This window comes from Cnephaeus nilssonii (assembly GCF_951640355.1).
Source record: "Cnephaeus nilssonii genome assembly, chromosome: 6".
In the NCBI taxonomy this organism is placed as follows: Eukaryota; Metazoa; Chordata; class Mammalia; order Chiroptera; family Vespertilionidae; genus Cnephaeus; species Cnephaeus nilssonii.
In genome coordinates this window covers 5597756-5623526 of record NC_137077.1, presented here as the reverse complement: position 1 = coordinate 5623526, position 25771 = coordinate 5597756, and the positions used below count along the sequence as shown (strand labels likewise).

The window sequence follows — 25771 nt, the reverse complement described above, 5'->3', positions numbered from 1 at the left end:
GTCCTGTTATCACCACGGTGCAAAAACCTCTGCAGATATCCCTGCCCAACCTGCTCCCGGAACCCCTGGAGGTTAACTGGAGGCATAGAGAGAGGCCCTGAGGACTACAGGCCGCGCAGGGCCAGACCTGGATGGTGGTTCTTCCCACTGCACCCCGCACTGCGCCCCCCAGCCTCGGTTTCCATGAGAGCTCTAGCCTGGGCTGACATGGGGTGATGGGAACTGGGGTCTATTTACTGAGCACTTACTGTGTGCCACGCCCTTGGCCACAGCAGGGAGCAAGAAAGACAAAAGTCACAGGCTAGGGGAGGACAACAAAGAACAAATAATTACACACGTAATTACTGGATTAAGGAAAAGGGTAGGGCGCTGGGGTTGGGGAGATGTCTCTTAGAGAAAGCATTGCTCTCCCTCAGCCTCCACCTCTGTGCCCGGGGCGTCGGCCCCCTGGGCTGGGGGTGGGTGGTGCGCAGACACAGGGACCCGCATGACGTCAGTGTAACAGCCAGGTGGACAGGTCCTCGGTGGAGTGGGGCTTTGGAGGGCTCTGAGAGAACTTCCTTCGCAGTTCATTCATTCATTCCCGAAATCCTCATGCGGCACCTACTGTGTGCCAGCCCCTCCGAGGCGGACGAACGCGTCCCTGCCCTCTCCCTATGTTGGAGGTGGACGGAGCGACAGGAAACAAGCCAATCAATAAGGGCGATGGTTTCAGCCAGAGCCTTAGGCTGGGGGAGGGGGGTTGTTAGGGGGGAGGGGGCCAGGTAGACCCGCAGCCCCAAGGGGGGGGACGCATCCCGCATTCACTGCACACACCTCCTCCCCAGCCCCCAACCTCGCAAAGAGGTCACCGCGAGCGCGCCCCCCGCAGGCTCCGAGGCAGACGCGCCAGGCGCACGGGGGCGCGCGCAGCCCCGCGCACAGCGCCCTCTCGCGGGAGCCCGGGCCGCGCGGATCGAGTCGGGGACCGGGCGGGGGCGCCGCGCACGCGCACGGCCCGACGGCGCGCGCCGAGCGAGGGGCACCGTGCGGGTGCAGGCACGATGGAAGGGGGTGCGTACGGAGCGGGCAAAGCCGGGGGCGCCTTCGACCCCCTCACCCTGGTCCGGCAGCCGCACACCATCCTGCGCGTCGTGTCCTGGGTAAGGACGGTTGGGTGGCCGGGCCGCGCCGGGGGTGGGTGGGGGCACGGGTAGGGGCGGCGTGCCCGGGTGGACCCCGACCCCATCGGACCCTGGGCAGGGCCGCGGCACCCGGGGGGGGGGCGGTCCTATGGGCTACCGGTGCCCGCCCCTCCCTCCTTCCTGGGCCCTGGGGACGGGGGTCTCGACGCTCGCGGGGAGCGCCCGCCGCCGTTCCTGCGGCCCTCGCTTCCCCGGTGACCCCAGTCCGTGCGCTTCGCCACCCCCGCCCCCCGCCATCGCCGTGACCTCCAGGCCGCGGCCCTGCAGCTCGCGGCTCGGGTTGCGCGCGGCCGCCCCGGCGGACCGGCGGCCGCGGGGACGGAGCCCGGTTTCCAGGGGCCTTTTCTGGGGGGTGGACCAGGGCGTGGAACCTCTGGCGGGGTGCACGCCGCGCCTGCGGGGGCCGCTCAGAGAGGAGAGGACAGGTTTCCATGGCGGGTCCGGAGGGTGTGGAGCGATGCCTTGGGAGCCAGGTACCTGGCTGCCGCCAGGGAGCTGCCTCTCCTTCGCAGCGTGACCTTGGGCTGGAAACCACCCAAGAAAGGTTCACGGGAAACCAGAAGTTAAATTCTGAGGCAGGAGCGTCACCTCCTCTCGCGGCCTCAGTTTCCCCATTTGGGGAGGAGCCTCCTTGAGGCCTCCTTGAGCTCGGGAATCCCTGACATCGCCCCCCCCCCCGCCCCCAACATACACCTGGATGCCTTTGGGGGTTGGGAGGCCCTGGGAAAGGTCCCCTCCCCACAGTGAAAACAGAAAGGCCTGTTCTGGACTTCAGCCTGGTGGGGGGCGGAACACCCCAGTACCGCGGGCTGAGTGGCGTCCCTGTTCAGACCTGAGGAGGAGGAGGGGAGGCTGGGACCCAGGGAGGGGTTCGCATGGCTGCGGCAGCACCCCAGGGAAGGAGGCACCTGGGCTCCTGAGGGTTGGCTGGCCAATGCCCTGACGCCCTCACTAGAGGGTCTTGCTTCTACAGGCCTGGGGACCATTCCTGTGCGCCCAGACCAGGAGGCCCTGGATTGGAGGTGCTGGTCGGTGGCACTGTCGGTGACGCCAGGGGGCTACACCTAAAGCCAGCGAGGCCTCGGGTGCCCCAGCTCCCTCGTTTCCTGGGTTTTCAGGAAATATTAGGGTCCGATGGAGCTACCTTTTTTGGTCTAAAACCCATTCAAACCTCTTTGGGTCACAGGAAGTTGCTCACCTTACGGGGAGCTCTGTCAGGGCAGGGGAGCCCTGTTCTGTTCGTCTCTGGGTCCCCGGTGCTGGAACAAGGCCTGGCACCCTTGGGCATCCATGAGGGCCTGTGGCACCGAATTCATTCATCTATGCCAGCCTCCAGCTCCCCAGAGACCCAGCAGGCCTTTGGCGAAGGTAGAGCTCGAGGCGTCACCTGCCTGGCCAGGTGGGCTGGCTGTGTGCCTCGCCCCCCCTGGCTGGCTCCTGGGCCACTGGCCTGGGAGGGCAAAGCCACTGGCTTTGGGAGGGGGTTGGGCAGTTGGCCTGCTTGGGTCACTTCTGCCTGTGACGGCTTCATTTAGCAAAGTGTGATTGAGTCTGCTGGCCCCGAGGGAAGGTGGCATGACTCAGACACAGCCCTTGGTCCCACTGTGGAGTGAGCCAGGCACCCTCAGGCCGAGGGGGAGAGCAGGAGAGGGGTTATCCTGCCTGCCGCGGGAATCAGAGAGATTTCATCTTGAAAGTGATGTCAGTTTGGGCCTGGAAGGATGAGGAGGGTTTACAGATGTGCACATTGGGGTGCGGGGAAGACATTCCAGGCAGGAGGAAGAAAAAGTAACTTTGAATGAGTACCGCTGTGTGCAGGGCCCTGGGGCGGTTACCCAGCGGTTCCTGCAGCTGCCCGTGTCACACCTGAGAACCTGGGGCTCAGAGAAGCCAGGGTGACTGAGCATGTCAGTGGGAGATGGAAAATCGGGACCCAAATCTTCCTGCCCCCACAGCCTCCTAACCCTGATGCCTTTAAATATAGTTTCTTTTTCTTTCTATTATTTTTAAAATATATTTTTATTGATTTCAGAGAGGAAGGGAGAGGGAGAGAGAGCTAGAAACATCAATGATGAGAGAGAACCACGGATTGGCTGCCTCCTGCACACTCCACACTGAGGATGGAGCCCGCAACCCAGGCATGTGACCTGACCAGAATAGAACCGTGGCCTCCTGGTTCATAGGTCGATACTCAACCTCAACCACTGAGCCACACCGGCCTGCCTAAATATAGTTGTTGTTTTTTCTGGTCATAAAAGTGAAACCTGTCAGTTATTGGAAAATATAAAAATCACTTGTGATGGTTGCACAACAGTATAAATATACTTAATATCACTGAACTGTACACTTAACAATAGTTAAGGTGGTAAGTTTTATGTTATGTGTGTTTTATCACAATAAAGAAAAATTGGGGAAAAAAGAAATCATGTGCCCTAGCTGGTTTGGCTCAGTGGATAGAGCGTCGACCTGTGGACTGAAGGGTCCCAGGTTCGATTCCGGCCAAGGGCACATGCCTGGATTGCGGGCTCGATCCCCAGTAGAGGGGGCGTGTAGGAGGCAGCCAATCAATGATTCTCTCTCATCATTGATGTTTCTATCTCTCTCTTCCTCTCCCTTCCTCTCTGAAATCAATAAAATATATTAAAAAAAAAAGAAAAGGAAAAAAAAAGAAAAGAAATCATGTGAAATCCCACCATTTAGGGAGGGCTGCTGTCTCCTTCCAGCCCTTTTCCTTTTTAAATGATTTTTCGAGAGAGAGGAAGGGAGAGGGAGAGAGAAACTTTAATGTGAGAGCAAAACATCGATTGGCTGCCTCCTGCACACACACACACACACACACACACACACACACACACACACACACACACCGGGGATCTAGCCTGCAACTTGGGCATGTGCCCTGACCAGGAATCAAACAGGAAAATTTCAGTGTACCAGACGACGCCCAACCCACTGAGCCACACTGCCAGGGCTTCTTCCAGTCTTTTTCTTTTTTTTTAAAATATATTTTATTGATTTTTCACAGAGAGGAAGGGAGAGGGATAGAGAGTTAGAAACATCAATGAGAGAAACATCGATCAGCTGCCTCCTGCACACCCCCTACTGGGGATGTGCCCGCAACCAAGGTATAGGCCCTTGACTGGAATCGAACCCGGGACCCTCCAGTCCGCAGGCCGACGCTCTATCCACTGAGCCAAACCGGTCAGGGCCTTCCCGTCTTTTTCAAACAGTGGCATGCTGAGACATTTTAGTATGTTGGGGAGCACACCCCTCACCCTCCTGCTCCCTAGTACACGGGGCGGGGAGCTTCATCTTCACTAATGAAGCCTGCGCTCCAGGGCCAGGGTGACCAGTTCTTCCTGGTTTGCTGGAACTTTCCCAGCTTTCGCATTGCAAGTGCCAGGTCCTGGGAGCCCCCCGGCCTCAGACAAACCAGCCTGTTGGTCACTCTGTCCAGGACTCCTGTGCTGCCTAGACTCCTCAGCTCCGGAGGCGCCGGCCATGTGAGCAGTGGGCGGGTAATTTTGTAATATCTGTAAGAAAATCTTTTTCTGAAAGAGGGCCCCGAACCATCTAAGCTTCAGGGCCTCCCCAAACCTGGACCCACCCTGGAACCTGAGCCCTCTGAGCCCCCAGGCCCTGGCTGGGGCAGAAGCAGGCCCTGGGACCCCCTGTCTCTTGACTGAGGCTTTCTCAGCTCCCCTCTGCCTCTGTGTTCCCCCTGCCCCCCTGCCCCCACCCCACACACACCTGTCAGGGTAATCCCATGTTGGTAAAGGTGGGGGGAGAGCTGGTGAGCCCTCTGGCAGCTCCTGCCCTGAGTGAGGAGGGGATGGCTGAGTTGGGACAGTGTCTAGGGAAAGCCCAGAGCTGCTGCCTCTGAACCAGGTTGTGGGGAGATGGGGCTGTGCTGGGGGGGGGGGGGGCAGGGGATCTGTTGCCACTCCCTGCTGTGCCCACCCCCTGTGCCTCGATCACCATCTCTGCTCTGCTCCGTGACTGTAGCCTGAAGGGACTCCTTTTTGCTGAGCCGAGTGGGACTAAGGGAGCTCTAGCAGGGAACTGGCCGATGTGATGTGAGGGCCCACCTTCTGTTTAGAACGCTTAGTCTGTCTGTCAGGGGGTTCAGATGACCTGTGGGGAAGAACATTGGTGCTGGTAGATGAGAGGGTGTTTTAAGTTAATTCTCTGTTTTGGCAAAATAAAACGATAAAATGTTGGAGAGTTTGCCATTTCCGGGGTTGCTCTCTTAAGGGCATTGGGGATTCTGTAAGTGGGGTGTGTGTGGTCCCCCCCAGAAGACAGAAGTGTGGAGGGAACGTGTCTACCCGTTCCAGGCTCAGACTGTCAGAGGCGCAGTTTGAAGCCGTCTCCGGGGTCCTCATTCAATACACACTCCCCTTGGCTTCCCTGTCTGGGTCGCAGGGGTACCAAAGGGTAGCTCAGGGGGGAGACTTTGCACCCTTTTTTTTTTTATCACCCCCCTTAATTATCACAAGTGAACACTGAGTATAAAAGCTGACCTCACTTTGCAAACGCAGCAGCTTCAAGACAAGACCCCTTGTCCCAGCTCCCAACTAGATGGCAGACTCTCGTCATTGTGTGGTCCCAGCGGAGACAGAGCCTCCGGCCTCCCTTCGTTTATTCCACACGTGCCAAGTCCCTGTCAGTGCCAGCCTGTGTCCCCCCGGAGATGCTCTCAGTCCAATGAGAACGGAATTGAGTTGACAGGCACAATCTAGGAGGCCTGGGACGCTGCAAGGAGATCCAGTGGGGTGTAGCTACCTCTGCAGGTGGAAGCATGGAGGGCTTCCAGGGGGAGGTGACTCCTGAGCTGATTCCGATAAAGAAGTGGGGAGGGGGAACAGAATGTGCACGAGGTCTGCGTGGGTTTTAGAAACGAGGGTGAGTTCTTGGGGGCCCCGGTATATTAGTGAGAGTGATGAGTCAAAAGGGGGGTAGGGGTAGACAGCCCAGGCAGGGCCTCGGGTGACAAGTACACAGGCTGGACTTGATCTGAGGGCCCTGGGGAGCCGAGAGGGGTTTCAAGCAGAGAAGAGGTGTGTTTCGGAAGCTCCCAGTGACTGCCAGCGTGTTGTGGAGAGGGCTCTGGGGCAGGTGTCTGGCAGGAAACGTGTGGTCTTATCTCACCTGTCCTCTCCCAGCAAGTCACATCCCTGTCACTTAGAGAGCGAGGTCCATAAAGAGAGGTCCAGTGAGCCTCTGGCCTTTATCGCTAACAGTATTGGAACCTTTCTCGCCTCTTCACCTGCCTGTGGCTAAGCCGTGGCTGGTCCACCCTGCAGGCAGGTGGAGGGGTGGGGTCAGCGCAAGGTGGTGTCCTGGAGATGTTGGCTGATAGGATTCTGCCGGGTGTGTTGGCATTTCCTGCGTCCGGGGGCAGCGCAGGAGCTCGGGGGGCCTGGGAGAGTTTGGCATCAAGAGCAGGACCCCCAGAACGGGACTTGGAAAACCCCCGGCCTCTGGGAGCCTCTGTGACATGGGGTTGCGGAGCCTGGGTGTGGGGGCAGATAGGAAGGTTTGTAGGAATAAACGTTTAAAGGGCCCGCCATACGATCCACTCCTCCTGGCACATACCGTCCCGGGCCAAGTGGGTTTTGTGGCCCCGCTTTAGGTGGAAAGCTGAGGTCCGGAGACGCTACCTGGAGTTGCCAGGATCGCAGCCCACCCTGACTTCGAGGACGTGGCCCCTGCTCCCTGCTTCCAGGTGTCCCCACCGGGGTCTGCTTGTGCAAAGCTGTGAGGCTGTCAGGCTGGCCTGAGCCTGGAGAGAAAGAACAAAGGCTGGGGGAGGAGAGGCGGAGAGGAGTTAAAACCGGAGGAGGAGGCGGGGAAGGGAGAGGGCAGATGGCAGCACTGGCGAGGGAGCCACACTGCCTACCCGGGAGGAGCCAGCTGTCTGTCCAGGGGAAGGAGAGGCAGGGCAGGGCGCTTGCTGCACCCACTCCCACCGGACTGGCTGCTGACGTGAGCAAGGTGCCAGGCTCTCTGGGCCTCAGTTTCCCCACCTGTCAGATCGGAAAAGGATGGTCCGGATTGGGCTGATGGTTCCCAACCTTTGCATGCTCAGAGAGCCCCCCTCTTGCTGCTAGTGGATTGTAGGTTGGGACCTTTAGAACTGCTTGGTCTTTAAAGAAGTGACGTTAAGGACCACTGCCCCCTCGCCCCCAATGTTTTGGGGGGGCCTGGGCCCCAGGCTCATGTGTGTGAGCAGAGCAGTGTCAGTGGGGCCTGGTGGGGCAGCTGTGCCCCTGTGTTTCCGTGGGGAGCCCCCCTCCTGGGCATGGACTTTTGTTCAGCTCCTCTCTGCAGGGAGGAGGGGGTGGGGAAGAGGACTTGGGGAAGAGCCTCCAGGCTCTGAGACCCAGACTGCTTAGAAGGTCATTGTCCAGGAACCCCAACAACCCGGAACTCCTCCAGTAACTCATGGGGGACGAGGACCGGGCCTGTGTCCCCACCCTCGGAACGTCCCTCATTGTAAATTGCACTGTAACCGGGCCTCCCCCCAGGACCTGCTTCCTCTCAGCGGGGGCCGTTTTTCCCCTCCTCTGCTGGGCCTGGAGGTGGGGCAGGGTGCCTCTGGCTCCTGAGGCAGCTTCCAGACCTTTCTCCCCAGATTTGAGGCTCACACCAGCGCAGGATCAGCCAGTCCCTCACGGTGAGCCAGCCCAGGCCCCTGTCTCTCTCCCTCCGCGATGCCTGCCCGTGGTGCCGCTCCCTCCAGTACCACCTCTGCCTGCATTCCTGATTGCAGTGCCCGCCGCCACGATCCTTCTTACGTCTTGGCCTCTCACCTCCTTGGCTGCCCTCCTCCCTCAGTCTTGTCCTCACCTGCCTCAGCCACTCGCCAGGTGTGCCCTGGGCCTGCCCATTCTCCCCTGTAGCTGCGCACACTCAGGTGGCTGCCTCTCCCCACCCCTTCTGCCTTCCCAGCCCTCTCCCTCGCCTACCCTGATCCCGTCAGTGGTCCTTGGGCCTGGGACCTCTGAGCCATTGACCCTCCTGCTGTGCACGCGGCCCTCCCCCAAATGGTTCTCCCTGTCACTAGACTCCGCCCTCTCACCTACTCAGGACTCAGTAACCTTCCCATCTTCCTTCCTCCCTCCCTCTCCTCCACCCCAGTTTTGCCCTCCCCACGTTGGCTCTCTCCCATCACCTTACACATGTGTTATTTCCATGCCCTCGCCATTCCTGGGTCCTTCAGGTTTGCCTACGGTCACCATCTCCAAGGTCTCTCCTCCCGTTTTCTCGAGCACGCACTTGCCAGGCTTTCTCCCAGCTCTCCGTCACCCGTGACCTTCACGTTGCCAAATCCCTTGGCTGGCTGTTATTAATGGATCGCTCACCGCATCTGGCAGGCAGTGAGGATATGTCCTCCCATTGGACCCAACCGCCGCGGACGCAGACACCCTGCGTCTTCTGTTTAATGTTCACTTGGGGCGCGTGCTGGGTGCCTGCTCTTCGGTGAGGGCGCTGTGGTGCAGAGAAGCCAGGTAAAATACGGAGGGAGCACTCACTGGGGTCAGGGATGGGCGATGATGATGATGGTCGGGTAGAGATGAGAGGGGTGGGGTCAGCGGGGGGAAGGAGTTCCAGGCAGATGGAAAGGCCGAGAGGCGCGGGAGAGCAGGGAGAGGCTGCCAGGGACTGTCTGTTAGGTCAGTCACTGTCACAGCCCCAGCGCTACACCAAGCCTGGCATCTCGGAAGGACGCCACGTGTGGGTGAACTGTGTTGTGACGTGCACTGCTCCGCCTTCCTCCTTCAACCCACCACCCCTATTCCGGTCTCCCACGCAGCCTTAAAGGCCCAGCTGCAATTCACCTCCCCCTTAAAGCCTCCCAGGACTCCTCCCAGCTCGCCGCGTCCTCCCCCTTCCCTTCTGCTCCGTGTGACGGGCTGGAAGGACTCACAGCAGAGGGCTTTCCGCCTGTGTCTTTCTTTTCTCCCAGAACTCGAGGCAGGGCCCTGGCCGGCGTGGCTCAGGCGGGTGAGGGGCCTGTGCGCCGGAAGGTCGCCAGTTTGAATCCTGGTCCCGGCACCTGCCCAGTTTCGGGGTCGGTCCCCAGTCAGGGTCATGCAGGGGGCAATCATCAATGTTCCCCTCTCTCTCTTTCATCAATGTTTCTCTCTCTAAAATCAGTAAAAACGTATTTTTAAAAACAATAGAATGCCACGCAGGGCCTGGGCCCAGACGCCCTCTCTGAGGACCTGGGTCTGTCCGGGAGGAAGCAGGGAGCAGTCGCAGGCGTGCAGGGGCGGCGGCGAGGACGAGCAGACCCCTTCTTCCCAGCCGGGGGACCCACAGAGCCTCGGTTTCCCTCCCTGTAAGGCAGGGGCGCACAGGAGGTCCTGCCCGGGAAGGGCTCAGCTGTGCTCAGTTGGTGTCACACCCTTTCCAGGGCTGGTATTGCTCCCCGCCAGGCCGGGGGGTAGTGAGGGGTGGGCATCCGGATAATTCTGCCACCAAGTACGAGCCCTGACCCCTCTCAGGGTCTCAGTTTCTCCCTTTCTAATGCGGCGACTGGCCCCCTTGTTACACAGCCACGGGAGGGTGAGGATGCGGACAGGGCGGAGGGAAGGGGGAGCCTTCAGGTCACCCAGGCTGAGTGTCAGCACTTTGGGGATGGGGGGGGGCGGGTGGGGGGGGGGAGACTGCTCGCCAGGCCCATTCCCCGCCCCCACCGCCGAGAACCAGAGGGGACGGGACAGCTTGTGGGAAGATTACAGCCTAATCCCCAGCAGGTCACATCCGAGGCTGCAGAAGGCGGTGCGGGGCAGGGAGGAGAGAAGGGACCCGGGGCCCCACCCGCCCGGCCTCAGCCCTGCGGCGCTGCAGGAGGCTCTTCAGGAAGCCGAGTGGCTGCCCAGTGCCCGTCACGCGCCCCTGCCGTGGCTTCAGCCGTTTTCCTCACATGACCCTGGGGGAGGCAGGGCCCCATTCTCGGGAAGGGGGGGCCCTTGGCAGTCTGACTCATTCCTCAAAAGCATGGTGGCTCCTTTCTTCACGCAGCCTTTCCCCGGGGCCAGGAGGCAGGACGGAGGACTTGGGCGGGGACACTGGTGGGAGGCAGGTTCAGCTGCACTCGGCAGCCCCTTGTTAGGGAGGGAGGGAGCTCCCCGTGGTCACAGGTGTGCAAGTGGGGGGACAAGCCCGGGGTGCTGAGGAGAGAGTACTCCCCTCTCCCGGCTTCCGAGCTGCCTGTGCCTCTGTTCATCCGTCAGCCTCACCCTCAGAGCCTTCCTTTCCTGACCCTCCGCCTGGCTCCGGGGATGAGATGTACACCCAACAAGTGAACCAACAAATAGCAAAATACAGAATAAAATCACATGACGGCATTGTCAAGAAAATAAATGGAGTTATTGGAGAATATTGTGGATCTGGGAGTCTGGTCTGGAGGGCTTCTTGGAGGAGGTGTCGCCCATTGAGGTTTGGGTGTTGAGAAGGGACCAGTGGGAGCCTGCAGGGAGATCTGGGGAACTCTAGGTCTCCCAGGCCTAGGACACAGCCAAGCACAAAGGTCCTGGGGCAGGAACGAGCTGGGGAGGCAGGCAGAAGAGAGTGGTAGGAGAGGCGTCTGAGCCCTGGGGGAGGGGGTTCACTGGGAGTGTGGGGTGGGTGGTGGGATGGGGAGGCGGTGGCTGACATGGTCTGATTGGGGTTTAAAGAGATCTTTCCAACCGCTGTAAAGGGACAGTGCAGAGGGCGGGAGTGGACTCAGAAGCTGGGAAGCTGCTGTCATCGCCTGGCAAGAGGTGATGCTGGCCTGGCCAGCAGGGAGGCGTGGATGATTCGAGAGTTACTCTGGGGAGGAGGGAGCAACAGGCCTGGCTGCCAGACTGGGCAGGATTTGAGGGTGAGCCCAGTTTGGGGTCTTAGCAGCTGGGTGGGAGCCAGTGAGGATGGCTTGAGGTCCTGAGAGGCTGGGAGAGGGACTGTCCCCTCAGCCGGGAGAGGGCTGGTGAGAGTCGGGCTGATGAGCTGGAGCTTCTTGGAGGAGAAGGGCGCCTGCTGTCCCTCACCATGTCACCACCCCACATGCGGAAGGGGCCGGCCACCCTACTCCACATCTTCACAGAGAGGGGACCATCGTGGGTTCGGTAAGCGACATTGCCACCTGGAAGTGGCAGCCGTCAAGACTACAGAGTGCAGAGGGTGAGCAGGTCAGCTAGCTGGCTGCCTGTAGCATGGGGCAAGGGCAGCGACTCCTCCCAGCCGCTCGGCGTGGGAGCAGACGTCCCGTGCAGGGCGAGAGAGATGGTGCCATGTGGAGCTGGCAGGCCCAGATCTCTCTCTCCAGCTTATCTGGGGGGGAAGTCAGCACATGCCCAAAGGCGTTTAAAGCCAGGGCTCTGGGCCGTTCTGGGTGAACGGCAGTGGCCTCTGCCACGCCCCCCACCCTCCACACTGGCTGGGCCCAGCTCGCCCTGGAGCCGGGGTTAGCCCAGTGCCCGGCAGTGGCCGCACAGCCGCCAGCCCTGTGTACAGACGGATGTGGAGTAAGGTGGGCTTGGGCCCTCCCGCAACGTGGGGTGGTGACACGGTGCCGGACAGAAGGTGGCCCCTCCTGGATCTCTTGCTTATCCTAGTGTTTGGAATCTGGAATTCACTCCTTGAGTGGCTTGGTTCCCACTCAGGAATGGGGCTGGGGCAGGCCTGGGCAGGAGGCCCGGCACCCTGCTTACTTGCTATGGGCCCCCAGAGTCCAGGCCTCTAAGCCTCAACTTCCCTCTCTGTGAAATGGACCAAGTGAGTCTGTTTTGTGGGGGTGTTTTTAGGTTTTATTTTATCTTTAGAGGTTTGGGTGAGGGTTAAATGAGAGGCTTGGTGATCTATGTCCCAGTGATGCCAGGCCCTTGTGGGGGCTGTGGGCCGTCGCAGGGGCTTATGGGGGAGACACACGGGTAACTGAGTCTCAAGCAGGAGTGTGTGCGGGGTCAGGGTCGGGGAGTGACTGGGGAGGAGGCTTTGCCAGAGGTGGCAGGTGGTCACCGCCTCCCAGTAGAGTTTTGAAGGGAGAGAAGGAGTTCACTCCTATTTGAAAGTTGAAAAAGGTGGGAGGGGCATTCATTTGGGGAGGTGGGAACAGCAGGTACAAAATTATCAAACAGTGCCAGCCCCAGCCCCCTGGGAGGGCTGGGAGGGGAGGCCGGGATGGGGACTGGCGGTTCTCTGCTTCTGTTGGTCCCTGAATCCAATAGTCCAAGACCCTGAAATTCTGAGATTCCGAAATTCCTTCCGATTTGTTTTTCTGAGTGGGGCTCAGCTCTGCTCCAGGTGCCAACTGGAATCCATTTTTAAAAAGTGCCAGGACTGGATTATAAAGATGGCCGAGAACGAAGAGCCTTGGCGTGGCTGGTTTACCCTGGACGTGCCTTGTTTGTGTTGGTGTGTGTGTGCTCCAGCTTTTCCCTGCAGCGCCAGGGAAGGTGTTTCCGATGCCTGCCAGGGACCAGCAGCCTCCCTGCACCCTCCCTGCTTCCGCGCCCCTGTCTTCCTCCCGCAGCAGACCCGCTGGTTAGGATGAGTTCCCCTTGCCGCCGCCGCCGCCGCCCAGTTTCATCCCGGCTGAATTTCCGGCTCTCCGTGGCAGCTGTGTGCTCCTGGCTGGCCCTGCAGATCTGGCCCTCGCAAGTCACCCTGGAGGCCACAGGGCACCGGCTTGGATTTAGAGACTCGGGTTTGAGATTGGATTCCCCCTAAGCAGCCGTGTGACCCGGGCAGGTTCCTGGGAGCAGCTGTGACAGGAGAACAGGGACGTGGACCACGGGGTGAATTAAGAGTCGCTGAGTGGCCCTGAGGGAGTCCCTCTTTATCTGCCCTGGGCCGCCAGGGCCGAGGGACAGAAACCGAGGTGCGGCCTTGCTCCTGGGTGCTGCCTCCCACTCCACGTAGGGCGATGGCAGCTAAGCGGAGAAGTTAAACTCGGGGGAGAATCCTGGCGGGCGTCTGGGAGAGCACAGGGGCTGGCCGTGTGCCTTTGGCAGCGTTCATTCCCTTCCCCGAGCCTCAGTTTCTCCATCTGTAGACTCTCAGGCCTGGTTCAGGTGAGGCTCCCCCTCCGGCCCAGCCCTGCAGCCTGCAGGGGACCGAATGCACAGCCTCTGTTCCTGATCGTCAGCCCCCCAGCCTGCCCTTCCCTCCTCCTCTCTCCCCACAGCAGACCCGTCAGCAGGTTCTGGTGGCTTTACTCTCGGAACACATTCAGCACCCCGCCCCCCCTTTCTCAGCATCACACTCCCGCACCAGCCCCCCTCATCCCTCACCTGGCGCTGCTTTCACCTTTGCCCTACAACCTTTCTTCTCATCGCAGCCAATGTGATTCCTTTTAAACCTAAGTCAGCGCAAGTCACGCTCTTAAGCCTGAAGTGCCTCCTGAATTCCCCCCCCCCCCCGCCCCTCCAGGCCCTGGGGCCAGCCCCTGCCTACCTGTCACCTCACTCACTGCCTGCTCCAGCTACACTGGCCTCCAGCGCCTCTCCACACACCAAGCTTATTCATGCCCCAGGGCCTTTGCACTCACTGCCGGATCCAGTCACACCGCTGGACCCAGTCCCGCTGATGCTGTCTTGCTGACCCTCAGGCCTCAGGAAAGACCGCTCGTTCCTCAGGACCCGCCTCCTGAGGCTGAGAGTCAGCCCGGTCGGGGGGACAAGAGCACAGGACAGAGTCCGAGAGCGGTTCCGGTTCAGCCCGCACTGCTATCGGCAGAGTCACCGCTTTCTGAAGCTCCGTGTTTTAGTCTGTAAGTTCGGGCAGTACAGTCGCCCCTTCTGGTTCATGATTGTGACATGCAGAACCCGTGACAGGGCGGAGCTGTGAGCCGGAGGACGGCCAGTCTGAAGGACCGGGCGTGTGTCCCTTCCCAGTCAGGACTGGCTGACGTGTGCCCCTGGCGGGCCAGGACACAGCCCCATAATCCTTTCTCTTTTATTTTTTTTAGTTGCATAAAAACTCACATAGCATACAATAAACCATTTTACAGTATACAGCTCAGTGGCATATTGTGCATTTACAGTAACCACCATCTCTCTCTAGTTTCAACGCTTTTTCATCATCCCATGAAATGCTCTCTACCCAATAAATAATTACTCCCCACCCCCATACCCTGGTAACCTCAGTCCACTTTCTGTCTCTATTACAGATATAGTATGTAAAAGAAATCATGTAATACCGACTTTTTGTGCCTGGCTTTTTTCGTTTTCCACTTGTTGTAAGGTTATCTGTTTGTGGCCTATATCAGCACTGTGGTCCTCTCTATGGCTGAATAATACGCCATTGTATGGATAGGCTATCGCTTGCTTCTCCATTCATCCCCTGGACATTTGGATCAGAATCCTTCTGGACACAGAGTCATGAACCAGTGGTGCCCCACACTCCTTCAGGAAACATTTTCAAATCAATCCTCCCGCTCAATGTAGACGTATTTGTTTTATATATATCACTACTATGCCCATATATCCAGCACATTATAAAACCCATGTAAAGTGTGGACATCTTAAAAAGATAAGATAAAGAATATAAATAAAATAATACTGCTTCTCATATTTTCCCCCACACCCGCCTTGGAGTCACCAGCCATCTGGGGTGTCAGCTGAGTATGAAAAGATGTCTGGCTTATATTGAAATTATAGGTTTTTTGTAGAACAATTGGGAAGCAAAGAGCAGTGGGAAATGGATGATAAAAACTCCCCCTGGCCGAGGCTCTGCCTTCTTGCATGTGTGACCGTGGGGCCTGCTCACCCTCAGTCTCAGGGCAGGCAAGAGGCAGGAGGAAAAAGCATGAACCTCAGAGTCAAGTCCCTGCCACTCACCAGACATCACTGTGTGACGCTGGGCACATTCACGAGAACCTGCACCTTAGCTGCCTCATCTGCACAATGCCGATGGCACTGGTTCTGTATTAGTTAGCTATTGCTGCATAACAAACGACCCCAAACTGCAGTGACTTAGAACAACAAACATCTGTTATCTCACAGTTCCTGTGGTTGGGTGTCCACTCAGCAAGGTGCCACTGCCTCCGATCTGTCACAGGCTGCCATGGTGTGTCAGCCAGGGCCGTGGGCTCACCTGACACTGGGGGGGATCCGTGTTCAAGTTCACTTACATGGTGCTGGCAGGACTCACTTCTTTGTGGGCTGTTGGATGGAGAGGCTCAGTTCCCTTCTGGCTGTTGACCTCAGTTCCTAACCAGGTAGGCCTTTCCAGGAGGAGCTCAAAACATCAGAGTGAGCAGGCAGGAGGGGCCGAGAGCCGGAGTCTGTAGCTTCCTCACAGAAGTGATATCCTGTCACTTTTTCCATATTCTGTGGCAGGTTCACTAGGCCTGGCCCACAGTCCAGGGTGTGAATACCAGGAAGTGGGGTTCTGGGCCATCTTAGCTGGGTGCCAGCCAAACTGAAATAGACCTGTTGGGGCGTAAAGTGAGCGACCAGAGGTAACTCACTCCTGGTGGTGCAGGTTCCCCTGTAATTGGCAGGATTGTGCCAGGGATGATTTTTCCATTCATCACTCCTTGCACGTGTCAGGGCCTGGACAGCAGGGAAGGGTGGGACCAAGGACAGACAAGTGGGGTCTGAGACCTCTGGAGGGAAGGGGTGCACAAGATGGGGGTGGAGGCCGAGCAGGTTCCCTGCCCAGGAGCACATGAGACCACTGGTTCTGGAAGGCCAGGGGCTCAAGAGGCCTTCTCAGGACCTGGCTGGTGGCAGGTGGCCGGGGGATAGGTGGGTGGGGAAGAGCATATCTACAGTGAAAGGGTCCTCAGATCTGGGGCTGAGGATGGAAGCAGTTGACCCTGCCCTGTGCTGTGTGACCCCAAGTAAGTTGCGCTCCCTCTCTGGGCCTCCCTCTGAAATGCCTGCTCTTTGGGGTGAAGAAAGGCAGGCATCAGGCTGAGAGGTGTTTGTGGGCAACTCCCCCCCAACACCGGGCTGGTACTGGGCGGGGCCTGCACGGGTCTCATGCCTCCCTGCCCCTCCCTCCGGCTTCAGGTGTTCTCCATCGTGGTGTTTGGCTCCATCGTGAATGAGGGCTACCTCAACACCCCCTTGGAGGGCGAGGAGTTCTGCATCTACAACCGCAACCCCAATGCCTGCAGCTACGGTGTGACCGTGGGCGTGCTCACCTTCATCACCTGCCTGCTCTACCTGGCCCTGGACGTCTACTTCCCGCAGATCAGCAGCGTGAAGGACCGCAAGAAGGCCGTCCTGTCAGACATCGGTGTCTCGGGTGAGCCCCCGCCCCAGAGTCCGCAGAGGGCTGTCCCGGCCCTGGTCCTGTTGATCCCCACGCACACCTCACAGGCGGGTGAAGGGACAGGCTTGGGGGTCACAGGGCTGCCACAGGGCAGCGTGGGACCAGTGCTGGCCTGCAAACCCAGCGGCCACAGCTCCACAGCGAGGAGGGACTGCAGCATCCAGGGGGCGCCAACTCAGTGGCCACCGCCCTGGGGGGGCCCCCGAGAACTAAACAGCGTGGTGACTGAAGGCGCTGGCACACAGTAGGTGCCCTGGGAGGGTCAGACCCTGGAGCCGGGAGCCTAGGTGCCCTGCTGCTCTTGCCTTTCAGAAACGGCCTTGGCAGAGGTACCGTGACTCCGTCCCACGAGTTTGGAGAATGATTGGTGGGGGCTTAGGTTGAGAGTCAGTAGAAAGACATCGGCCTCGCTAGCCTAAGGCCACGGCCTCGGGTTTGTGGCAGGGACCTCCCTCCATTTCCGGGCCTGGGACTCAGGATGAGCCTGGCGGCAGGTCTGGGGGCCCTCAGACCTGAAGGAACTAGAACAAAATTCATAGTTCTCAAACTGGGTCCCACAGAGCCTCAGGGTGCCCAGCAGTGCCTGTGGGCGGGGCGGGGCTCCAGAGGCCCATCCGCTGGGCACACATGCTCTCTGAGCAGCTCGGGCCTCTCTGCAGGGACCTGGGCACCACAGACCTTGTCCGTGGGCTCCCCTGCTGAGCTCCCCAAACCTTGGCTCCCAGAGGGCCCCTCACTGACCTCGGGGACTTTGTGAGGCTGCAAGCACATTAGGGGTCGAGGCTCAGGCCCGCTGGGGTTGAGCCACAGCCTTTTCCTAGCCCCCCGCCCCTTCCCCCTACCCTGATCTCTGGGAGGCTGCCGTCAGGGGTGATGGGGTGTTGGGGCGCTCCTCCCAGAAAGCTGCAGGCCTCGGGTGGACGGGGGCCAGTCAGGGACAGCTGGGAAGTCTGTGTTTGGCCGAGGTTCGAGAAAGGCCGGCCCAGGCTGATGGATGTTCTCTCTCTCTGTCCCTCCCTCCCGGCCTCCATCCCTCTCTCCCGTCCTCTCCCTGCCCGGGCTCTCCCTGGGCCTTTGCTGGATCCTTTCCGGGACCTCTCGGCTGCGTCTGCCTCACCTCCCTGTTCTCGCCCCACCTTCCCTGTGCTCCCCTCTCTGCCCCCTCGGGGGTGGGATGTGCTCTTGAACCTCCCCCTGCTCCTTGGTTCCCCGTTTCCTCCCAACTTACCCCTCCCCGACGCGGGGCTGTTCCCCTGACCCTGGCGGACGCCCAGCCTTCTGGGCCTTCCTCTGGTTCGTGGGCTTCTGCTACCTGGCCAACCAGTGGCAGGTGTCCAAGCCCCAGGACAACCCGCTTAACGAAGGGACGGACGCAGCCCGGGCCGCCATCGCCTTCTCCTTCTTCTCCATCTTCACGTGGGTGAGTAACCACCTGCCCAGCCAGGCTCCGGGCTGCGGCCTGCGGCCTGCCAGCACGGCAGGGACTCCATCCCGCTCTGCCCTCCGCCCGGCGGGACTGCCCTGAGGAAGGGGACCGCTCCATTGCCAGAGGGGACAGTCACGGGGGATGGCAGGCCCTTGCTTGGTGCAGAGCGCCACCACGGCAGCTGGGTGGGTATTCTCTCTCCTCTGTAACAGGCGACAATGCTGAGGCTTCACGGCAGATGAGACTCCAAGGTTTTAGGCTGGGAAGGAGCCCAGGCCTCGGAGGCAGGAGACCTGGGTCACACCCGGAAGCTGCCTCCAATTCTCCGGGCCTCTGTCTTCCCATCTGTAAAATCGGGAGGTCAGCCTGGGGGAAGGGTGTCACCAGCTCATGTCCATGCCTGACCACAGGGCACCTCTCCTCGGCCCTGTTCTGAGGTAGGCAGGGGCCCTACAGAGGCCAGGACTTCCGTTTCCCAGAGGAGCCAGGCATCGGAGTTTCTGTGTGAGTCTGCTCTTGGTGTGTTGGCAGTGTGTCGCGTTAGGAAAAATGTCGTGTGGGTCAGGGAGAGCGTGTCTCTGCGCGGCCTGGCCAGATGCAGCACTTGTGGGCTCTGAGCCCAGTGGTCGTGAGCGCCACCAGCGAGACAGCAAGACCGCCCTGGAATGAGGCTCCAGGGCACCTCAGTGCATCCCTTCTCTCATCTCCTGCACATGCCTGGGTCGCATCGCTCTCACCCCAAGGTCCCCTCTCCCCAGTCCTTCGAGCAGCCCTTGGCCGAGCCTTCTGCAGGGAGGAGCCCCCATGCCGCACCCTCCTGGGCCTGCCCTGGGGCCCCTGGATATTCGTTTCTCAAGGGACCCCTCACCCTGATACAGTATTGGGAGCTAGAGTTTGCAAGGGGAGACCTGTGGTTCAGGCCCCAGCAGGCCAGCTATGGTCACTCCAGATCTCTGTGTCCTCCAGGCTGGGAGGAAAAGCCCGGTGACCCTGGGTATTCAGACCAGAGAAGGCCCCTGGAAGTGGGGCCGCCGGCCTGCGGGGAAGAGCTAGGGAGCAGCAAGCCCTGAGATAGAGGCCGCGCCCAGAGGAGTGGGCAGTTGGACACTGAACTCGCAGAGGAGGGCGCTAGGCACCCGTGGCCCACCGAAGGCTGCTCCCTGCTGGCCTCACCCCTGCTCTCTCCTGGCAGAGCCTGAGCGCAGCCCTGGCCGTGCGGAGATTCAAGGACCTTACCTTCCAGGAGGAATACAACACGCTGTTTCCCAGCTCGGCCCAGCCGTAGGCCAGCCCGGCGCCCCGAGGCAGGGAGCCCTGGGTCCTGCCCCCTGGCGAGGGTGTGGGGCAGCCTGCTGCCTGCAACGGCCAGGATGTGGAGCGCTGGCTCGAGAGGCCAGTTAAGACCCGCCACTTACCCGTTACCTCTTTTGTTTACTCTTCATGTGTTCATTCGTTCAGTAAACATTTATTGAGCAGCTGTTTTGTGCCTAGTGATGAATCAGATGGGGTCCCTGGCCCCAGGAGCCCATGTGCAGGGGAGGGGAGACCGCCAAACCGAAATCTCCCTCAGTGGACCGCCATGGGCTGTTAGAGGGTGGGAGGTGGCTCCCTGTGTTGGCTGCCAGGGTGCTGAGCCGTGGACAGTGTGAGGGCCTGCGCCACGGCTGTGGCATGAAGGCTGATCTTACAGTCCCAATGGAGGCTGGCCGCCAAGGGAGGCCTGGCTGAGGACATCAGAGGACTCCAGTCCTGACTCTGCTCTCATGTGCTGTGTGACCCTGGGCAAACCCCTGCACCTCTCTGAGCCTCAGTCTAATTCCCTGGACTGAGGAGTGATAATGGACCAATCTCTCAGGGCCATTATACGGATGAAACAAAGGCTGGCACAGAGATGCTCAATAAATGTAGGTTCTTTTGTTCTTTCATTTGTTCCCTCATTCATTTATTCACTCAATCATTTACTCATTCCTGTATTCACTCATTCTGTCCAAGGAGTCAGGGACACTTCCACAGTCTTGACTTCGGGGTGATTCTCATGTGGCGAATCCTTGTTCTGCTAAAGGACTTTGGCCTCCAGTTCTGCACAGGTTCCCTCCTTGGGGCCCTCAGTTGCCTGGGCAGGAACCCACCTGTCCCTCCACGCTCTGCAGGAGTTGAGGAGGGGATGGAGCACAAGCAGGCCCCAGAGCAGAGCACACAGAGGGAGCCTCCTGACACGGGAAACATACGGGTGCGGCTGCTTATGGCAGTGGAGAGGCCCACCGTGTGTCTGACCTCAAGAAGCAGGGCACGTGGACACCAGGTTCCTGGGCTCTGAGCAGAACTCCCAGCCTCCCCTCCACAACCCAATCAGCAGGGGCCCACGCGCTCCTGTGCGCCTGCCGGTGGCCCCTTGAACTGGATGGCGAGGAGCCTTGGCTCAGGGCGGGCAGAGGAGTGCCCAGTCGCACTAGGTGCCAGTGGTCAGAGGCCGCCCTGAAGGCCCCGCAGCGGTCGTTGCTCCCGCCCTCTGTCTCCCTGCAGGAAGGCAGCCTGGGCAGGGGAGCCGGGGCTCCGGGAGAGCCAGGTCTGCAGATGTTCTCTCAGGGACTCATCCATCCCTTCCCCACGTGCTCCTGCGAGCTTGCCGATGACTCGGCGCTGAAGACCAGGCACTACCACAGGGGGCTGTCCTCCTCCCTGCTCCTCCAGGCTCCTGCGTGTGAGCTGCCAGCAGCCAGGACCTCACGCCAACATAGAACATACAAGAGGGCCCCCTGCTTTCCTCAGCCAGCTCCCTCAGGCCTGCCTTTCCCAGACCCCCGACACTTTGCTTTACACAGCCACTTCCCAGGAAGGGCTGCCCCTCGAAGCTTTCTCCACTGACACAAGTCGGAAGTTAATGCCTAGTCACTGGGCTTCTGGAACTTTCTGGAATTAAACACCAAGCGCCTGCATCAGACCTGATGGCCCTTTGGGGTTCCTGGTTGATTTGGTGCTTTGTCAGGGGGCTGATCAAGAGAAGGAGGTGTGGCCTGGGAAGGCCTGTGCTCAAGTCTGTGTTCTGGCACTAATTCTGCCTTGAGGCCTCCCTTCTCTAGGCCTCAGTCTTCCCAGCTCAGAAATGGGGATGTGGGGTTCTCATCACAGGCAGGTTGCCTGGCTGGAGAGACTCTAGAGAGCTCTCAATGTAAACCTGTAAACTACTTTTATAGTGACATTTAATTTACTCCCTAGCTTGGTGTGGTCAATGTCATTGTCCGCAATAACAATATAGTTGCTTTTACTGAAAAATAATTCCCGCCTATGCGTGGATGCTGGAGACAAGTGGTTCCCAACTGGAAAAAAAAGGGCTTCAGTGGTCATATAAGTAAGGTTGGTGAATGTGGCGTGCAGTGTCCCCCTTGGGAATCCCAGCGTACATTAAATGGCCACGGCTCTGACAAGTCCTGTGCTCCTGAAACGTACTCTGTTTAACTCAGTTTCCCAAACTCGTCAGACCAAGTGGTTTCCATTAGAATTAGGTTCAGCAGCAAATAACAGTGGTTTAAACGAAGCCCAAGTCTGGGAAGACGGTCCAAGGCTGGCATAGTGGCTGGCTCCAGAAGTCCTTAGTGACCCAGGCCTCTTTCATCCCGACAACTTGGCTCCTGGACCTCATGGTCCATTTTAGCAACTAGAGCTCCAGCCATCACATCTGCATTCCAGGCATCAGGTCAAGGGTGAACAAAGAACTTGGGGTGATGTATTGGCCAGAACTTAGTTATTTGCTGTCATCTAGCTGCAAGAGAGGCAGGTGCCTTTAGGAGATGGCAGCAGTTCTCTGTCCCGCCAAGAAACGTTCTCTCCCCATTCCGCATAACAGCCCTGAGGACACAGTTTGAGAAGGAAGTTGTGGGCCTTTGGGCCATTTTAACACTCCGCAGTGGAGGCTAGAATTTTTGGTGGCCCAGAGCGACCTCTGGGTTTGGGGGACACGGGGCAGGTGACTTCTGAAGTTCTGGATGATGTGGTTCTGGGCCTCTCCAGGGCTGCTGCAAGGACAGCTTTCCTTCCATCGGTCACCTTGGTTCGTCTTTGGTGCTTTAGGATATTTAACCCTCTGTTGCCTGTGTCTGGTGAACTAACCGCCACTAACCCCGTGCTCTTGTCTGTCTCTCCCCTAACCATCCCCTCCCACCTGTCCTTGTCCCCCCCGGCCCTCGTCCCCAGGCAGGCCAGGCTGTGCTGGCCTTCCAGCGGTACCAGATTGGCGCCGACTCGGCCCTCTTCTCCCAGGACTACATGGACCCCAGCCAGGACTCCAGCATGCCTTACGCCCCCTACGTGGAGCCCAGCGCCGGGCCCGATCCCACCGGCATGGGTGGCACCTACCAGCAGCCAGCCAACGCCTTCGACACCGAGCCCCAGGGCTACCAGTCGCAGGGCTACTGAGCCGCAGTGACCGCTTCCTCCTCCTCCCCCGTCCCGCCTGCCCCAGCCCCCTCCTCCCACACCGGCTCCCTCCCTCCCAGGCTGCCCTGCCCAGCACCTCGTCAGCCTCCCAGTTGTTCCACTGAGGCCCAGGGTGGCGTGGGTGGGAAGGGCAGTAAGGAGTTGCAGGGTGTATGTCTACATGTGTGTGTCTCGCAGGAGCCTAGGGTGTTTGCATTCATCCATTGTGTCATCGAGCATCCATTGAGCACCGGCTGTATGTTGAGCCCATGCCTGGCCCGGGTGTGAGAGAAATGGTGTCTGGGAAGGGGAGGAGAGGCGGAGGAGGCCTTTGGTGCCAGCGGTAGGAATGGTGAGAAAGACGGGGGATGCTGGGAAGGTCTGGCTGCAGGGTAACTGAACACCCGCAAGACCCCAGGGCTGTCACCTGCCAGGTGTGACACAGCAGGCCTGCTAGGAGCATTGGGGCTGTCTGCGTTTATTGGTTGTAGAAACTGAGGCCCGGAGAAGTCAAGGTCAGCCGTCCAGGGTCACTCAGGCAGCCAGTGATGGGGGTGGGGCCAAGCCTAGGCTGCCGGATGGCAGGGCACCTGCTGTCCCCTGTCCCGGCCTTCCCCACCCCCCAGCCTGGGGCTCCAGCGCTTGGTGCCCCCATTACTCTGAGAGGCCTCGGGACCTAAGCCCTGAGACACCCTGAGTCTGCTGCAAGCCGGGGCCTATTCCGCCCTTGCTCTTCCCCAGCTGGACAGCCCTGCCTCCAGGCCCCTCACCACGTCCCCACCGGCCCCTCCAGGGTGGGAGTCCCCTGCATACCACTCTGCTGTGTGTGCCCTGCGGGGAGCTCAGCACCTTTTCCGTGGCCTCCCGAAGGACTGGCCACTGCCCCTGCCCCTAGGAGAGGCCAAGGCCCTGCCCACGGCGGGCGGAAAGGAGGCCCAGAAGGGGAGCACCTGGCCAAGGTCACAGAGCGTGAGTGGCAGAGCTGGGCGTGCTGCCTGGGCGTCTTGGCCCCAGCTGCCCAGCAGGTGGCCCAATTCCCTGCCCTGTGACCTCCCAGCAAACAACTGGTCTGGGACATTGTCCCGTCTTGCCCTCCTCTGGGGTCAGCCAGGGGCCTGGGGGCTCTAGTAGCCAAGGGAAGGAAGGTCCCTCCCCGGCCGTCAGGAGGCCCACGAGGGGCCGGTCTCCCTGTGGGAGGCTGAGCAGAGAGGACAGGACTCGCATGGCCAGCCTAGGAGCTGCTGCCGTGGTACGAACTGCCCCAAGGTGAACGGTGAGAGCCCTGGTGCAGGGTGGGCTCGGGGAGGCCGCGGGCTGCAGAGGAGAGAGGAGTAGGTGTCCCCAGTGTACAAGGAAGATGGGGGGCTGGTGGGGGCTATTGCGCAAGGTGGGCTCTTTATTAAGCCTTGAGGGACAGGGAGGCCTTGGGCAGTGGAGAGAGGTGTTGGCTGTCCTCACCACCAGCACCTGATGCCCACGGAAGAACCCTCAGCGGCAGGTAAGGGCAGCTGTGGGGCACCTGCGCTGGGATCAGGAGCTGACAGCCCGTCGGAGACGAGCACTAGGCCCACCACGGACCAGGGTGCATGATGGGCTGAGGCCCCAGGAGGGTCCTGAGGATGGAGGAGTCGGCACGGCGGGGAGGGAAGGAGAAGGAACTTCCTGGCCAGAGAAGTAGCATTGTCCCCACTTAACAGAAGGGGAAACTGAGGCTCGGGGAGTGTGAGTTAGCAGTGGGGCATGGATTCGAACTCAGGTCTGTCCAAGTCCTCCCCAGGGGCAGCACTGAGGGGAGAGGACCCCAGACGGCCGGGCAGCAGCTGGTTGTTGCTGACCAGCTTCCGCCTCTGAGGAAGGGCTGTCTCCCAGAGGTCTCGGAGCAGGTGAGGGGGTGGGTGGGGTGGAGGTGTCTCTGGCAGAAGTTCTAAGCCCGTGCAGGAGGCAGTGAGACGTCCTTCCCGTCCCCACTCCCCACCGGAAGCCTCCCCTGCTGACGGGCACTAGGAGACCCCGGGTGTGCCCAGCTGTTCTCCCTGAGCCCCGCTGTGGTGGTGCTGGGCTGGAGGGCAGGGCACATTACAGCTTCATCCGGTCCCTGGGTGTTGATTGCAGACTCCCTGCCACCCTGGACTGGGAGAGTTTACAAGACCCCCGGCAGGAGTGGGGGTCACTGACTCCGCTCACGCAGCCTTCCTTACTGGTCCTGGGGTACAGCCCAGACATCCACCATCAGGCAGGGGCCAGCCCATGGTGGAGCTGAAAAACGGGGCGAGAGATGTCAGGGCAGGGCGTGGAGGGGACCCACGGCTCCCGACTCCCCTACTGGGAAGTTGGGGAAGCCTGTTCTTTCTGTTGGCTGAGGACCCCTGGGGGCCCAGCAGTATCCCCCTCTCCCTCCCTGTTGCCCCCCTTCCTTGGAGAAATGCCCCTGACCTTGCAGAGTTTGGGTTTCCTTCTCCCATCGAGCACAACAGAGCCAGGCAAACTGGTTCCACACAAGTTTAGAGTTGCAAGGACCCTCAAGGCAACAGTCAGCCAGAAGGCAGTGACTTGTCCAAAGTCAGGCACAGAGCTAGCGGCTCAGGGTCCAGGCCGCCTGCCTGGGTGTGGCTCTCGGTCTACTCTGGGGTGTAACATGGAGACTAATTCCCGGGAGACTGGTATTCCCTCCCCCTCCAACCTTCCCTGGTGATTCTTTATCTTCAAAGACTTTTTCAGGGTCCCAGGCCTCCCCCATGTAACCAAGAACCCCCACTTGTTACCCCCTAGGGGCCCCCAACCTTGAACCAAGACCCCTTTTGACTCTAAGGAGCACGAAGGGGGAGCTCCCCTCTCAAGAGTTGGTGGGAGGATGGGCTGGTCCGGCCGTCTCCCCGCGCTGCGCCTCGTTGTGACCCTCCCCGTCCCCTGGTGCCCAAGCCCTTGTCTGGGTGCCCGCCCCTCCTGCAGCGTTACTGCCTGTGTATAGTATAAATATATATATTTTCTATATATAAGATGTATAATATAAGGCTCCGCAAATATATCTGTGTGTGTGTGTGTGCAGTGAATGGTGGTCCCCATCCTGGGCCCCACTCTGGACTCCCCCACCACCTGGTTAAGTCTCTCAAGAGTGAATCCAGTGGCCCCGTGGCACCCTCCTTTATGACATCCGTCCATTTGTGATGAACCAAGTGAAGGTGGTGACTTCCGGTGACAGTAATAAAGTGCAGACTCAAACCCACCAGCGGATTGCAGCGTGTGGCCGTGTTTTCTTTGTTCCTCGCGTGTGGCTTGGGGTTGCCCATCCGCCATCTCCCCTGACCTGGGACATGTTTTGTTCATCTTTGTTTAGGAAAAAGTAAAATCATTACAGTTGAAGTCAGTGCTCCCCAGTTTGCATATGTGCACACGTGCACACACACACACACACACACATGCGTGCACATACATTACCATTCCCTATCCTGGACCCTTCCCCAACCTCCAG

General features: G+C 59.7%; 1 protein-coding gene across 3 annotated transcripts; it reads left to right on the top strand.

Moving 5' to 3' along the window:
* The first annotated feature begins 980 nt into the window (after nt 1–980).
* On the top strand, nt 981–25771 carry SYNGR1 (synaptogyrin 1). 3 transcript variants are annotated; one of them, XM_079775546.1, is made up of 4 exons: nt 981–1142; nt 16199–16436; nt 17738–17883; nt 22147–25771. In XM_079775546.1, exons 1-4 carry the CDS (start codon nt 1044–1046, stop codon nt 22300–22302), a joined length of 639 nt encoding a protein of 212 aa, XP_079631672.1. In that variant the 5' UTR covers nt 981–1043; the 3' UTR covers nt 22303–25771. The 3 variants fall into 3 exon arrangements, with proteins under 3 accessions (XP_079631672.1, XP_079631671.1, XP_079631673.1); XM_079775545.1 differs by having other exon boundaries at nt 982–1142; nt 22081–25770; XM_079775547.1 differs by lacking the exon at nt 22147–25771 and adding an exon at nt 19082–22073 and having other exon boundaries at nt 982–1142.

Excerpts from the sequence above, each read along its gene's own strand:
- SYNGR1 (XM_079775545.1), top strand. The coding sequence starts at position 1,044 with ATGGAAGGGGGTGCGTACGGAGCGGGCAAAGCCGGGGGCGCCTTCGAC. Across the intron at positions 1,143-16,198 it reads TCCTGCGCGTCGTGTCCTGG|GTGTTCTCCATCGTGGTGTT; the intron begins GTAAGGACGGTT and ends CTCCGGCTTCAG. Across the intron at positions 16,437-17,737 it reads GTCAGACATCGGTGTCTCGG|CCTTCTGGGCCTTCCTCTGG; the intron begins GTGAGCCCCCGC and ends GCGGACGCCCAG.